Here is a 15594-nt window from a genome sequence, read left to right as displayed (position 1 = left end):
CAAGCAACAAGGTCCTGCTCCCTTTTCCTCCCCCAGGATTTAAACCCATAGGAATTATGTGTCCCGCCTGTCTCGGTGCGCACTGCCTGTTATATTTGCTTTGCATTCGATTAAAACATGAAGGCAAACAAGGGGCGTTAATGAATTCGTTCGTTTATGATGACAATCCTTTTTTTGAGTCCTCCAATTGATTTGCCGAGCAAGCTGATAAAAAGAGCAACGCTTGCATTATTTACAACCCCCAGCCTAAATGTAATGTCTGAACCAACAGAGCCTGTTTGCTTTTTAAAATTCAAATGAGGACAGCAATAATCTCATTTCCAGGAGCTGGCCGTCCTCTGTGCGAGGTGCTTTGCCCTCGTCTTTCCGTCATGGCTCGGGGACCCAAGGACTCAGTGTCACCCTGCTATACCAACACCAATGGAGCAGGGGGTTGAGCTGAGAAAAGTAAGTAAATAAAGAGCAAATAACAGTGGGCTGTGGGGTCTTCTAACAGCCAGCTGAGTCATCAGCTCGGCATAGTTAATTATGCATAGTTCCTAATTAAAGTCATTATTTACCTTGGAAAGCAGAGAGCTCAGGTCCTCGATGGGCGCAGGGCTTAGCTTGGCCCCTCCGGCTGCATGGAAGCAGGGGCACAATGGGAGGCAACGGAGGCTGTTGGGAAGGATTTAGTGTCACCTCAGGGTGGTGCAGCTCCTTCCATAGACACACAGTAGTGATGGTTGGGTGCAATACCTCAGGTTGGTGCAAGATAAGGAGAAAAAAAGGAGGATTCAATAATTTGGAGGACTGGGGGTCCAACCTGCAAGCAGCAGCCACAGCCTCCACCAAGGAGGCAATTGCTTAAGCAAGTCAGAACCCTGATTTGAAACAGCTTGCTCAAATATTTCTGTGCTCCCTGTGGTCAGATTCCAGACTTTTACTATGTGATTACTTTAACCTGTTAAAAAAGAGAAAAAAAAAAAGAAGCAATGCTGCAAAGGGTGAGAAGAAAGGCCTGATTCATTGATGAGGGCTGGCTGTGGCTGCAAACAGGGTGTTACAGTTTCCCCAGGAATGTTTTTGGGTCTTAAAATGTCCTGTAGTAAATAAAAGCAAGGAGGAATCACTGCACAGTGGGGGTCACTTGGTAGGGCTCCAGATGGAGTATTTTTGGCACCATCCTTCTTGAAGTGCTCAGTGTTTTTGGTTGTTTGCAGGAATCGGGGGGACTTGGTGCTTTCAGGGCACAGTCCCCCTCCTTGTGTACCAATGGCAAGGGCATCAGGAACAGTTTCTTCTTCGAAAGAGTGGTGATGCAGAGGTTGATCTTCAGGAGGAGTGCAGCAGCTGATGGCACTCTCTCTGAACCAAGATAAACAAGGGTGCCCCAAATAACTCCCCTCTTGTCAGCAAGGGGTATTTTTGATGAGCAACACGTCACAAAAGTAAGGCAGGCAGTTGGAAGAAAACAGGAGTGCTTTGCTGGAGAGATCCAGTTCCTATGAGCCTGCTCTCTTGCGCTGCCCAAACACCATTTGGGTCCTAAGATTTGGGTGCTGAGCCCACTTCCAATACATGGAGGGGTCTGATGGGTTTATGGTTGTGTTAAGAGCCTTAATGGCTTTTTAAGCTGAAGTACATGTGTGTCAGCTGGTGTTTCCCTTAGCACAGAGCAAGATGTGAGCAGAGGTCAGGATGGAATGTGTGCTGTGTAGGGGGATATTTGGAAGAGGTTTGCAGCAGGCACCCTCAGGATACACAGAGCAAAAGGGGCTGCTGGAAGTGCTGCGTACCCTCATGGGGAGGAACCAGGGGAGCCCTCTCCAAGCAGTTTAGGCTTCAAGGGGTTTGGCATTTGGGCAGGTCCTCTCTTTTCCCATCCTTGCTGGCTCTGCAAGAGCATCTCTGCTGTGAAGAGCAAGGGATGTGCAAAAACTTGCAAAAACTCAAACCAAACCTTTAGAATTCAGGGCTAGGTCCAAGCTTCCTTACCCACTGTGCAGATATCGTGCTGTCTTTAGCAGCTCTGCTTGCAGATCAAAGCCACGCAGAGCATGTCAGAAGGGGAAAGCTGGACTCTTAGCTTTGTTTTAATTTGCTGTTGTCCTGGTAGTTCCACCAACCCTTTACCCAGGAGCAGAACTTCACTGGGTGAGACTAGTCCTGAAACAAAACACAACAGTTTTGGAGGAAAAGCACAGCCTGTGCTCACATAGCAACCCTGTGCCAGGGGGAAAATCAGGGCTCCGGTCTCACAATGTGAGTCAGCTGCTTTCCCCCCCGCCTGCCCCCCGGGATGAGTAATTCAGCCGTGATAACCTTTAACGAGTTGCAGGCACTGGTACAGCTCTGTATCCAAGCTCAGCTGTGTGCTTCGTTAGCAGAGCCCAGGATGGAGATGAAGCTTCCTTGTAGGTGAAACTGGGAGGGTGAAGAAGATCCTCAAGCAGTGCATCCATCTGGATGTGATGGGTAAGGAGCCCACGTCCAAGCAAGATCCCTGTGACTCAGCCTTAAAGGAGTAAACATGATTTGGGTTTTAGTGCTCCTGTCTGGCTGGCTGCTAAGTCACATGGGCAGAAGAGCCATGTGTCTGCCTACAGAGGTAACTTTTGGAGGCTGGAATGAAAGGTACCATTGTGTGTGCCTGGCATGGGATGGGTTGGGAATCCATCATGTGTCAGCTCTGTGCCCTTTGATATGGGGCTGAGGAATGGTTTGGTTCCCTGAGGCAATGTTCAGCCTGGTGTTAGCTGTCTTGTGGATTGCTTTGGGCTTTGAAGTCATGGGGTTTTGCGTGATGGCAGTGTGAGGTCTATGCTGTTGTCCTGTCTGTGCAAAGAGCTCAGAAAGATGGTAGTGGTGATGGAGAGGCTAGAAACACAGATGCAGGGTGAGGTGATAGATGCACTGTTTTAAACCATTCCTGTTCTTGACTGAATTTGGTGTGCCCCTCATGCTGTAGGTCCTGATCCACAAGGGATTGTACCCAGAGGTGCCATGCTTTGGTGGCTCCTCAGCATATTCTACTGCCCACTGTTTGTCCTGGTTGGGCAGAGTAGGGCTGGTGCTGCTGAGACATCAAAATATAAGCAGCCTTTTGGGTGCCTGTGCAATGGGTTCCCCCCTGGCTCTGTTCTTCCCCTACCTACAGAATAGCTCTGTGAATCATACTATCATGGAATCATTTGAATTGGAAAAGACTTTCAAGATGACCAAATCCAGCCATCAACCTGACCCATCACTAAACAATATGCCTTAGTGCCAGGTCAACATGTCTCTTAAATACCTCCAGGAATGGGGGGTCCACCACTTCCCTTGGCAGCCAGTTCTGGTGCTTGGCCACCCCCTCCATGAAGGAATTCTTCCTTTGTCTTTTTCCTTGTCTTTCTCCTATATCTTTCTCCTGTTAGGCAGAAGCTCACTCCCTCTACTGTGCTCTGGTCTCTCTTCCCCTGTGGCTCTTATCTCACCCTTGGAAGAGATGTCTCATATCTCCTACAGCTGTCATTCATTCATCTCTCACTGCACTGGATACAGAAGAAGCATTAAGCTCATGGATGCAGCTCTACTAATTTACTGTCCACCTTGAGAACTTCATGGATTCCGGGTGTTGCCAGGTGGTTTAGCAAGAAAAATATCACCCCTCTTGGATTCCGGCTGATAGCTCTATTTTAAGCACTATCCCCATGGGGCAAATATTGGATGTACGCTTTAATTCTTTGCTGATATGTTTTCGTTGTGAAAAAATATTGCTCAGCTGAGTCACAGGGAAAAGGAATGTGTCTCATCACAGAGTTAGTTCCCACACTTGGGACTTATGTCACGGACAACGTCATTCCATCAGGATGCTTTTGCTGTGGGCACCTCTCCAGCAAGATGGGAAGTTGCATTTATCCTGTTGTGTGCATGCAGAATAGGTGTCTTTTTGGCAATAAATCCAGTGCCTCACCAGAGGATCTTGTTTCTGTGGTAGGAGGAATCTCATTAACACGAACTTCAGAGGAATCCAGCACTGCCAGCCAGAAGACAAATGCAGCAATGCTGTTGTCATTTATCAAATGGAGAATGACCTTTGTTATCCATTAGGATGAAATGAAAAGCTTTGGGCTTTAACTTTGTTAGGATGCACATGGCTGTCTTTTCAGATCTCTGAGTTGGTGCATTGCTGAGTTTAATCAAATTGTGCATTTTGCTAGTGCTTAAACAGTATTGTTATATAATTCAATCTCTGTGCGTTTTTAAGGCAGCAGGCAGAAGAATTACACTGAAACCAGATGCAAAACTGTCCTGCTGCAGTCAGTGGCTTAGGAGGCAGAAGGAGCTTGGGTCCAAGTGCCAGCCTAGTGTTTGTAGGTCATATGATTCAAGTTACTTTCGGTCAAAATTAGATATGTGTGCCTATAAAGATGTGTGAGTAGTCACGTGTGTCCTTGGGAGAGCTCAGCTGAAGGAGGTGGGTGTATCTCCCTCTCATCTGCTACAAACCTCCCTAGGGGAAGAAGGCATAAGATCTGTTTTTCCCCATCTTTCACTCTGAAAGTTGCTGATGCTCTTTCCTCTTTTCATAGCAAAGACTCCAACAGTCACCCACTGGACGTCCCTACATAGACATCTCATGGATCCTCCACAGCTCTTTGACCACCATCCCAACTGCAGCTGTCCCAACCCTTCCTGCTCTTTTCTAGTCACAGCAAAACTTACCTCCATCCTACTGGTAGGGTGGGCTGATAACATGGGGTCATCCATGCCCTAGACATCTCTTGGGGTGCTCTGAGATGGTGCCTGCAACCTCCCAGAGTCCATGTGGTTGTGTGCATGAGGTTGGATGAAGTCCATTTGATGTTATGGGCTTCTCCATGTGGTGGAACTGAAGAATTACGATCAGGTCTACAGCTGGAAAACCTCCTGTGTTCACAGATAATAATCCAACCTGTGTTTGTCTCAGCACAACTCTGTGTGGCTGCTTGGCATAAGACTAAAAACGATCCTTTTTTTTCTTGCTGTATCTGCTTATTTACAAACATAAATTAAATCTAGTTAGAGTATGTGCCTTAAGAGAGGCTTTCATCAAAATAACGACAAGTAGTGCTTTGTGCTCCAGCGGGTGTAGCTCAGCCTACCAATAAGCCAATAATTCCTTTGCGTATAGACAAGCCCAGAAGCAAACATTGCCTATATATTGTGGCTTTACTGCAAAAAGCAAGAAAAAGCAATGACCAGAAGTGCTGGAGTCTTGAGCATCAGCCAAGCCCCATCAGCTGTTGTGACAACAGGGGGCAACAAGTGGCTGATGCCTCAGTGGAAATCAATTCATTAATGGACAGGTTTCCTCATTCCTGGAGCTAATGCACGGATCTGCAGAGGGAGGAACTGTAGTGATTAGCTGGAAATGCATCCTTGTTTGTGAAGGGCCTTAAGGGAGTGTCTTTATACCTAAAGTTACGGGAACTTCCATCTGCTGCTGCAATCAACGTTGAAGGTGGGTGCAATCTTGTATCTCCGTAATATCAAATAGCATTGATAGCAACGTATGGGAGGTGGATTTTATTTCTGGGTGCTTGGAATAAGGGGGTTTGGCTCAACTGGTTACAAATCCATGTGCAAAACTCATGACAAGAGTGGACTGCGAGCACCCAAAGGAGCTGCAGGGCGCAGCTCTGGCATCTTCCTCTCATCTTCCAGCTTGGTCCTTGCTGTCCCCAGGGAAGGGCTCAGCTCTTGGAAACTGAGCTCTGGAGGCTTGAATGGGGAACAAGTGACTAAATATTGACTCAGAGAAAACAAAGATCCCATTTAGATGTAAATGGAAAAAGGTGGGAGGGGGAGTGGTAGAGAGGGAGGAAGGAAACTGAAATACATAAAATAAGAGTCTACAAGCAGAATTATCTCATTGCAGAATCCATTTTCCAGACTTCCCTCAGTGAGCTATCGGCAATGCTCCACATACTTGTGCAGCCAAATAGCTGCGAGGCACAAGTACATTCTCCAGTAGCAAATAATTCCCTTTCCCGATAACATCTTCAGCAGGGTTTGTCTGCAATGTGTGAGCACAGTGGCACAGGTTTTGCTCTGGCGGTGGAGGCACGCAGTGTGCTGGCTGATCAGAGCCAGCATCAATGTTTGTGCTTTTACGTGGTGAGGCCAAGTAACCCAGCAGAGTTTGGGCTGCAGAGTTTGCAATCCATCCACCTTGCTTTGCTCGAGCAATTTCCATCCTTCAGGAGAGGCTGCAGCAAGCTGGAGCAGATCGTATCTGAAAGGTGATTACTGCAAGGATCACACCAGGAAACCAAAGGAGTGTTTGGGATGTCTCAAATTAGGCTAAATTCACATCATGTCCATGAGGCCAGGTTTTTATTTCTCTCCTGTTAATGTCACAAATTGGCCAAGCGAGGCACTTTGGGAGGAGGGCAGCTGAGCCCTCTTGGTGTCAGTGGCCTTCCTGAGATCTGATGGGGTAATAAATTTGGGTATTAGGAAAAAATTATTCATGGAAAGGGTGGTTAAGCAATGAGACAGGCTGCCCACATAGAGGATCTTAGTGGTCACTGCCAGTATTAATGGTTCTATGGTGGTCTCTATCCCTGAAGACATTTAGGAGCCCTGTGAATGTGGCACTTAGGGGTATGTTTTAGAGGTGAACTTGTGGTAGGTTGGTGGCTGGACTTGATAATCCTAATGGTCTTTTCCAATCTAAACATCTCTGATTCTGTAAGACATGAAGGAACAAAACCCATGTGTGTTACAAAGTCCTGAGTCCACACTGGAATTACAGAATCATTCAGATTGGAAAAGATCCCTGAGTCCAACCACCAACCCATCACCATCATGCCTATTGCCCACATCCCTCAGTGCCACATCTCTGCAGTTCTGGAACACCCCCAGGGGCAATGACCCCACCATTGCCCTGGGCAGCTGCATTATTTCTGATACAAGCCAGGATGCAATTGGCTTCCCATTTTCTATTTTCTCTGTTTTCAGGGGAAATGAAGGTGACTGCAAGGGTCTGACACATCGATGCACATTCACCCCAAGAAATATAGCAGCTGTACAGGGATGGATACAGCCAGAAGTGAAAACAACGGATGGGAGAGCTCAGCCATGCACCATCAGGGCCTCCAGTATGTGCTGCGTGTTCCCACCTTGGACTTTCCTGCTGATGAAGAGACATAAACCAGTGCTATTCTTACAGATTGGATTCCTGGACCACGCACCCTTGCTGGGAAGCAGCACATCAGTGGGGAGTGCTTGCAGCACCAGGGCACATCTGCAGAGGATTTGCTGCTTGTGAGCCCCTCTTGCACCACGGTGGGGGGAAAAATGTGATTTTCCTGTTTTTTTTCTTCCTTTTTTCCCTTCTTCTTAGCTTTACAGGCTCGGATTTGGAAGCTTTCCCAGTTTTCTTGCAAATAAAACTGCTAGCCTGTCTGTGGAGCGTTGGAAGAGGAATCTCAGGAACGTGGGAGCTCTCTGTGGAGCTGCTCTGGAGTTTCTCCCAGTGCTGCCTTTAAATGCTCCTCAGGCAATGGTTGCTCTGCACATCTCTGAGTGTTTCAGACAAAGGGGACCCAACAGCTGATTTTTCATCAAGATTGGCAAAACAAAAATCACATGAAAAAGCCAGCACCGGGCTCTGTAGCTGCAGAATAAAATGATGGAAGCATCAGAATTATGTTCTGCATAGCAAGTGTGGGACGAGACAAACACCAACAACAGTCCCATTGCAGTTTGCAAAATGCCTCGGTGCATCTTCGTGTCCTGCTTGCAATGTCACCACGTGTTGGATGCAGGGAAGCAGCTTCCTGGCGTTGAGCAAACAGAGATCCCCCCAGAATGAGATGGAAGGATATGGGGTCTCCCAGGCTGTGAGCTCTGAAACGTGCAAATCCAGCAGGAGATGTTCCTTTCTTGCTGTTTCCCATGTACGGGAAGGATATGGTGACTAATCACGAAGTTTTACTGAACAAAGCTAATGGGCACCGTGTTTCCTATTTTGCAGGGCTGCAGCCAGGTCAGGAATGTGGTGAGTCCTGGGAAGGAGAAGTTTTCTTGGGGCCGGAGAGGTGCAATGCCACTGCTGGGATAATCCATTTCCTCCAGGCTGCTGCCTTGAAGATGTCAAGGATTTGGGTAAAAATAGAAAAGAGAAAAATGACATCCTGGATGAGGGGAAAGCAGGAAAGCAACAAGCAAAGCCCAGCGCCGGCCTTTTAGTACCTAAAGAAAGGGAGGATGTAAGAAAGAAGGGGAAAGATTCTCTAGCAGAGTCTGCTGGGATCGACCAAGGGGGAATGGTTTCAAATGAAAAGAGGGGAGATTTAGTCTGGATATAAGGATAAAGTCTTCTGCAATAAGAATGGTGAGGCACTGGCACAGGTTGCCCAGAGAGGTGGTGGTGCCCCATCCCTGCAGTCACCCAAGGTCAGGCTGGATGGGGCTCTGAGCACTGATGGAGCTGAGGGTGTCCCTGCTCGTTGCAGGGAGGTTGAACCAGATGGCCTTTAAGGGTCCTTTCCAACTCAAACAGCCTGTTTTCTTAGGGTTATTCCTGTTTTCCCTTGCCACACTGCTATGCACATTGGGCTACTGCAAGCTGGGAACCGGGGTCCTGAGGCATTTGGGTGAACCCAGGATGGAGATATGGGAGTGGAGGGATATGGATATGGATATGGATGTGGATATGGATATGGATGTGGATATGGATATGGATGTGGATATGGATATGGATATGGATATGGATATGGATATGGATATGGATATGGATATGGATATGGATATGGATATGGATATGGATATGGATATGGAACTGCACTGTGGCTTTTCTCCAGGGCGGTTGCTGAAAGATCAGCTCAGGATAATTGAGCGAAGAAGACTCAGCCTGTCCTCTAACAGCAAATTAAACACAACTTTGTGGGTTTGGTGGTTTGCTGCCAAGTGCCAGCGCAGCTCCATATTAATAGGTTATGACAGGATTATTCTCCCAGTTTTTGGCAGGAGGGAGCTCTTGGGCCTTAATCCTGCTTGTGGCTAATGGATAAAGCCCATATCAACCATACCAATGGGCACCCATCCTGCACTTGGGAAAAATCACAGCTTCCAACCTAGGGACCTCAATGGCCACGGAGAACATGTTAAAGAAGAGATCTCCAGATCTCACCTGTGAAGTAGATCACAGGGAAACCCAGAATCATGCACTTTGCCAGCGCTTACAGCAAAGAGAGGCTTCAAGGTGCTGAGTTGGGGAAAAACTGGGCTGCCAGCACTTCTAGCTGATGTTCTGAACGGGCAGAATTGCTGCAAATAAAACTGATGTTTTTATGGTTGCTTTTTTTTTTTTTTTGTATGTTTGTTTCAGAAATGCATTTTGAAACTTGTCTCCCAAATTATCCTTGTTTTGATCCATTAAAATTGGCTGTTTGCTGGGTGGGTAGCAGGACTGAGCTGGCTGTGGGGGTTTTGGGAGAGGGTGTGGGCACAACAAAGGCACGTGTGTGCAAAAGCACAGCAACCTCCAGGAAAAGGGAGGACAGCCTTGAATTTTTATAAGGAGGCCAGCACAGCCACCGCTTTGTGCTGCCTACGAGCAGGCTGACAATGTCCCCTCTCACTGCTGCGTGCTCTCAAAGAGGAGGAGTAGGAGGGAAAAAATGCCCAACGTTGTCCCCTCCGCCCTGCCTGTGCCAGCCGTGTCCTGTGGGTGCAGGGGAGGCGATGGTGGAGGTGACACCCAGAGCACACTGTGGGTGCATCAGAAACATAGAATCACAGAATGGCTTGGGTTGGAAAGGATCTCAGAGCACCCCCCAGTGCCACCCTGTGCCATGAGCTGGTCTCCCCCCACCAGATTAAGCTGCCCAGGGTCCTACCCAGCCTGGCCCTGGGCATCTCCAGGGGTTGGGTGTCTTGTTCCAGTCTGTACTCATGGCTGGGATTGCCCTGACCCAAGTGTAACACCTCACACTTGGCCTTGTTGAACCTTATTAAGACTCTGTGGGCCCATTTTTAGAGCCTGTCCAGGTCCCTCTGGATGGCATCCCTTCCTTCTGTTGTACCAACTGCACCTCTCAGCTTGGTGCTGTCTGCAAGCTTGCTGAGGGTGCACTCAACCCCACTGTCCATGTAATTGATAAAGATGCCTAAGAGCACTGGTCCCAAGATGGACCCCTGTGGGACAACACCTGTGTCCAGCATCTATCAGTGCCAGCATTGATCCCACATGGCTTTGGGGATGCAGAAGCATTTATCTTTACTACGCAGGGCTCTAAGCATCAGTAAGCAAGCACAGGGAGGAAAGAAGCCGTGAGCTCCCAAGATGCTCAGGTCTGCTTTAAAGTTTTCATACGGTGCTAAGTGGGGGCATCTGTTCTTGTTCTGTTTGTTCCTTATCTCACCCAAAACACTGCTGCAACCCGGAGGAGCTCCTTCCTGCACGCACATACACACACAGGCATTGCAGGGAGGATGCAAAGCGAGCACGCACTGAAATATTTAAATGTAGCACCGGGCTCAGCCAGAGACCTCTGCATAATGAGAACCTCTTGCTGTTTCTGATGCTGTAAATTGCTCATGGCCCCTGCCTTTGTTTTGCTGGCTCCAGCCTCCATATGCCCCATTTGCATCCTGAAGTTATTGATGGGCAAAAGTGAAGATGCACAGGGGAATCAGGCAGCAGCTCGGTGAGGTTTGGCTGTTGCAGATGGGGCAGCCCTGGGTCCAGCTCGCTGCTGGTTCACACATTGGGCCAGCTCCAGAGCAAGGTGGTTCCCTGTGGCTTTGCTCCCATCTGTTCCCAGCATCACGCAAACACACCACTGAGTAACTCCAGCAGGGCTGTCACATCCTGTTCTTCCTCACGAAGACATCAGTGTGCTCCTATAGAAGGCTCCATAACTGGCAAATCTCTGCCACTCTGCATACAGCCCATGCCTTTTCCTGGACCTAAAGGTGAGGAATTCTCACCCTTTCCTGCAATAACTCCACCGCTTTGTTAAGGGAAGGCATTGTCTGCTGAGGTACGAAGCATCTTCATCTCCTAATGATGCCAGTGAAAGCCAGCAGCAATCAGGGGGCTACCAGAATTGCAGTTCTCAGTCATTACCTTATTGCTGCAAATACAGTTGTGGCCATCCATCTGCTAAAGTGCCCATAATAACGACAACTCAACTGGCGTCTCAGCCCATCCTGACAACAACGATCCTTTCAGCTTACAGAGCTAACGACTTCATAATTGCCCACAGTGTGCAGACGTGGGAGAGGAGAGCATCCATAACCACACAAGCTCCCACGGCTGGGAGGAAGGCAGCGCTGGGGGTTGCACTCACACATTGACCCAACAGGATATTGCAGGACATTGTTCCTTTTGCTGCATCTTCCTGACATCTGTGCCCACCTGTTGTTCGGTTTCGGTGGAGTTTTGTTTGTTTTTCTCATGCTGGGATGTCAAGGTTTTGGAATTTCCAGCCTTTTACTGAGGTTAGCCATCATTAGGCATTACTGAATTACAGTAATGAAACCAATATCAGATGCTAGCAGGTAGTTCTAAGACCTTACAGATATATATACTTTGCAGACCAAATGCTGCTCTGAACATACGACCCAGCCCTCTTTACCCTAACAAGATGAGAAAACATTAATTGTGAGTTCTTACAATGCTGGATATGTGCAGCTGGATATCTGCAGTGGGAACAGCAGCTGGCGGATCGCTCCTTTTTAATATGCAATCATTTCCAAATCACATTTCATTCTCTGTAGCAGAAATATGTGAAAATGGTATTTAGTTTTAAGTGGTTCTGTGGGTGTTCTCGCATTGCTGGTGGGTGAAATCCTCAAGCGGGTGCAAACTGAGCAAGGTTTGGGTCTGAGGTTTGCTGCTATGAGACAGCTGAGGTCTCATTGCATCCCAGCTTTATGTCCTGCACTGATTTGGGATCCTCTTTGTGTCCGTTAGGTGAGGTCTGTGATTTACAGGCTGGTTTAATGTCATTCTGTAGGTGTGGACACGGATGCTCCTCTGGCCTCCTTGAGTGTGGAGCATCATTGCTGGGAGAGGTGGTGGTGCTCCATCCCCACAGACACCCAAGGACAGCCTGAATAGGGCTCTGAGCACCTGATGGAGCTGTGGGTGTCTGTGCTCATTGAAGGAGAGATGGGAGAGCTGCTGAGGCACAGAGCAGAGCAATGCCCTTGGCTTTACCCCACGGAGAAGGATGATGACCATCTGACCAGAGAAAGAACAGGTTTTCCTAGAAATACACACGACATTGGAAGAAGAGACATGTTTTAAGTTCAAGAGCTCCTCTGCATGTTTTATTTGCCTTTTAGACTTCTGTTGATCTCTGGGCTAACACAGCAAGACAAGGACCTATAGTGACTGTAAAAACTCAGGATGTCTTTCCTGAATGATAATAGCTCAATTAGAGCCAGTCATTAGGTAGATATGGCTAAGGTCATTTTCTCTATGTATCTTACTTGGACATTTTCTTGCTAGGTCTTCTGCTGACTCTTTGCAGTCAGCTTAACATTTTTGGTGTCTCAGCAAACTTTTCCATTACCAGCAAGCTGCCCGGCCAAGGTCCCCAGCAGCACCACGATGTCCCAGCAGTGACCTCTCCTCATCACAAAAAGGAGAGCTTCAAGCCTCCAAATTCTCTTGCATCCAGCCGCTAAGCCATGACAGACTTAGTTCCTTTTTCACACTACTTTTAGTTCTTTGAGAGCCCTTATGTGGCAAAATTCAAACAAGGTCCCTATATGTGATCATGTTCATTGGCTGCTTCAGAAGGTGTGTACACGCTACAAACTTTGTCTTCCATCTGCAAAAGCTGCTGCTGCCCTCTCCCCAGTGTATCACGCTCATCAGATGCATCCCTATGAATCCATATTGACTTGCTCAATGCTGTCATATCCGAATCTCTTTAAAATCCTTTGCCTTTGGCAAACAGTTCTGTAACATCCTTTCAGCTTTTCTTATTGTGGTTTTGTATTCGACGCTGTTTATGCTTTATTCTCTCTTCCCTGCTTGGATGCAGTTATTTGATAGCTGCTTTTTCAACTCTGCTGCTTCACTACTCTGCTTTATAAAAGTCTGGTAGGGTCTTTAGCAAGGACTGTTCTGTGTTAATCCCAAACCTGTAACTCATTCTTAAGCTGCTGCTGTGAGATTTGACATCATGTCACGCTTTTCACTCTTCCACTTTTTTCCTCATGTCATTTCCCTTTCTACATTTCAGGTGTTTCTGTGAATCAAGAACCATTACACAGCACGGTGTTGCACAGGGATGCAATGGAAACCTGTGCACCTGTATATCACCAGAGCTGATGTATCTCGTCAGCTTTGTGTGCAACACAAGCCAGAGGAACAACAGCAAGTTACGTCTTTCAGTACTTTTCCTACATTTCAAGCTCAGTCCCTAAGCCCCGATTCATGAAAGCACTGAAGTATTTACTCCGAGCCCAGCACATCTGTAAGCACTTTGCTGAATTACAGCCTTATTAATCTTCCTGTATTTAAAATATTTCTTTTTATTACATATTAAAAACAACTGGCTATGCACGATTTCTTCGTGTTCGGGATTCTTCTTCTGATTTTAACACCCTCCTGGCTTTGCTGGATATTCCTCCTGAAAGCTGCACCTTGGCCAGGAAGCTGCTGTGATAAATCTGGGGGATGCTCCCCCAAAAAGGTGCCATGTGGAGACATTCTTAAGGCGAGAGCACAAGATATTTTGAGCTCGTGGGCAGCCGAAAATGCTGTAAACCCAAATGATCCAGGGCTTTGGGGCTTACAGGAAGCCTGAGCTAAGAACTGTGTCGGAGCAACTCTTGGAAGACAAGTTAGTTTATTCCATGTGAAAGCAAAGCAAACATGAAGGACTTGTATTCGGGGGAGAAGGGGGAGAACTTAAAGAGGATGCAGCCAGGAGGTTTGTTTTTCTCACTGTTTTCCAGGCTGTATTTGTTTTCTTTGACAGTGACTTACAGCTCGGCTTTCTTTTCTATTTTGTTAGGGCGATAAAGAAGATAAATCCGTAATAATTCAGCACTCTGTCTTTAATAAAAACCTTGTCTCCTACTCACAGCCCCTGGGAAGATCTCCATTCTACAGCCCTGTGAGATTGGCTGGCTTTTTCCATTTCACCTCTTCACCACGAATGGCAGATAAATAGCATCGCTGTGAAAATTAATAGCTAAATGCGATTGCAGCCATGGGAAAAGCAACGGGCCCACTCCTGCTCTTTAACCAGATTTGGGGTGAAGACCACAATGACTTTGTAACAGGCTCCAAATCAGCTCCATCCACCCATACAACCTCCCTTGGAGACATAACCCCACCTCCCCCCCATAGTCCCACCCCCTCTAATTCAGCGCGGCCCCTTTAAGAGCGGCCCCGTCCCCTTTACTCTATGTTTACATAACAGAGCCGGGCCGTACCACGCACGGAGGAGAGGGGGGAACGCGGCGAGGCGAAGGGGCGGCGCTGGAGGGGGGGCGGTGAACGAGAGCGGGGCGAGAGGGCGCCGCTTGACTCCTCCCCCCCCCCGGCGCTCTAACTTGGTACGCCCCTCTGAGTGTAGTGTCCGCGGTCGGGCAGTGCGGGCTCAGTGCGGGGCGCAGCGCGGAGCCCGCTGTGGAGCTGCGCCCTTATAGCGGGCTGAGCTCGGAGGGGGCTGTGGTGGCCGACCCGATGTTTTCCCCCAGCCAAGAGGAGCACTGCGCCCCCAACAAGGAGCCCGTCAAGTACGGGGAGCTGGTGGTGCTGGGGTGAGCGCTGCGCCGGGCCGTCCTGTGGGGGGGGGGGAGGAGAAGAGGGGGAAGGGGCTTAGTGGCTTCCAATGGAAATAAATCCATTAAGGCGAAGCTGTTGGCGTCCAATTAAACCTCATTAAGAGCCGGGAGTGCTGCTTGCCTTATGGAAATAGACGGGTGATAACGCCGTCTCACGTCGGGTCTTTAATTCCCATCGGAGCGGGTCGAGCTGCTGTTGTTCATTAGAGGTTTTATTTCCCTTGTGCGCTGTTTTCTGTCGCTTCACTATTTTTAGCAGCGGCTGAAAGTCCAGAAGTGCGGCGTGTTTTGGGCTCTGACCTTTAACAAGTTCCGCTTTTCATATGGATACTCATCGATCTCCTCTTAGCCGAGGTCCCCGGTTCTCGTTGCAGCGCGTTGAAACGCCGATAAGATGATATAGAAGATGATCTAAAACTTGGCGTGGGTTTGGGTTTGAGAGGCGGCTGTTAAAGGGAAAAACGCAGCTTGTGCTTGGAGTGCGGCTGGGAAGGAGCTGGGGGCTGAGCTCGGTGCCTTTATGGGCAGCGCTGATGCGGTTCCAATACATTGCAATGGAGAAATGACAGACGGGGGCAACGAGGTGACTTCACTAATTACGTTTTCCATATATGTAAAGAGCCGTTGAACGCTGTGGGAGCCCGATTGTCACCTTTCCTATGGGGTGTTTTAGCGCTGTAATTAATCATCAAATCATAGGATAGCCTGCATTAAAAAGGACCCCAATGCTCATCCAGTTCCAACCCCCTGCTATGTGCAGGGTCGCCAACCAGCAGCCCAGGCTGAGCCACATCTAACCTGGGTAATACAAACTTACTCTGT

At 48.2% G+C, this 15594-nt stretch overlaps 1 protein-coding gene and 1 long non-coding RNA gene across 2 annotated transcripts in view; both read left to right on the top strand.

Moving 5' to 3' along the window:
• The first annotated feature begins 2328 nt into the window (after nt 1–2328).
• On the top strand, nt 2329–9371 carry LOC107315464 (uncharacterized). The gene is made up of 2 exons (XR_014946841.1): nt 2329–2457; nt 6970–9371. It is a non-coding gene; the product is annotated as an uncharacterized LOC107315464 (long non-coding RNA).
• Nucleotides 9372–14587: 5216 nt separating this feature from the next.
• Nucleotides 14588–15594, top strand: part of PELI2 (pellino E3 ubiquitin protein ligase family member 2) — a 53054-nt gene continuing 52047 nt past the window's right edge. The window contains exon 1 of the mRNA XM_015865877.3: nt 14588–14748. Coding sequence (XP_015721363.2) covers nt 14672–14748 — 77 coding nt within the window. The 5' untranslated portion in view covers nt 14588–14671. The remainder of the gene's footprint in view (nt 14749–15594) is intronic.

Source organism: Coturnix japonica, chromosome 5, assembly GCF_054131305.1.
Source record: "Coturnix japonica strain WE chromosome 5, WE-NBRP24, whole genome shotgun sequence".
Classification (NCBI taxonomy): domain Eukaryota; kingdom Metazoa; phylum Chordata; class Aves; order Galliformes; family Phasianidae; genus Coturnix; species Coturnix japonica.
This window is presented reverse-complemented; position numbering and strand designations above follow the sequence as displayed.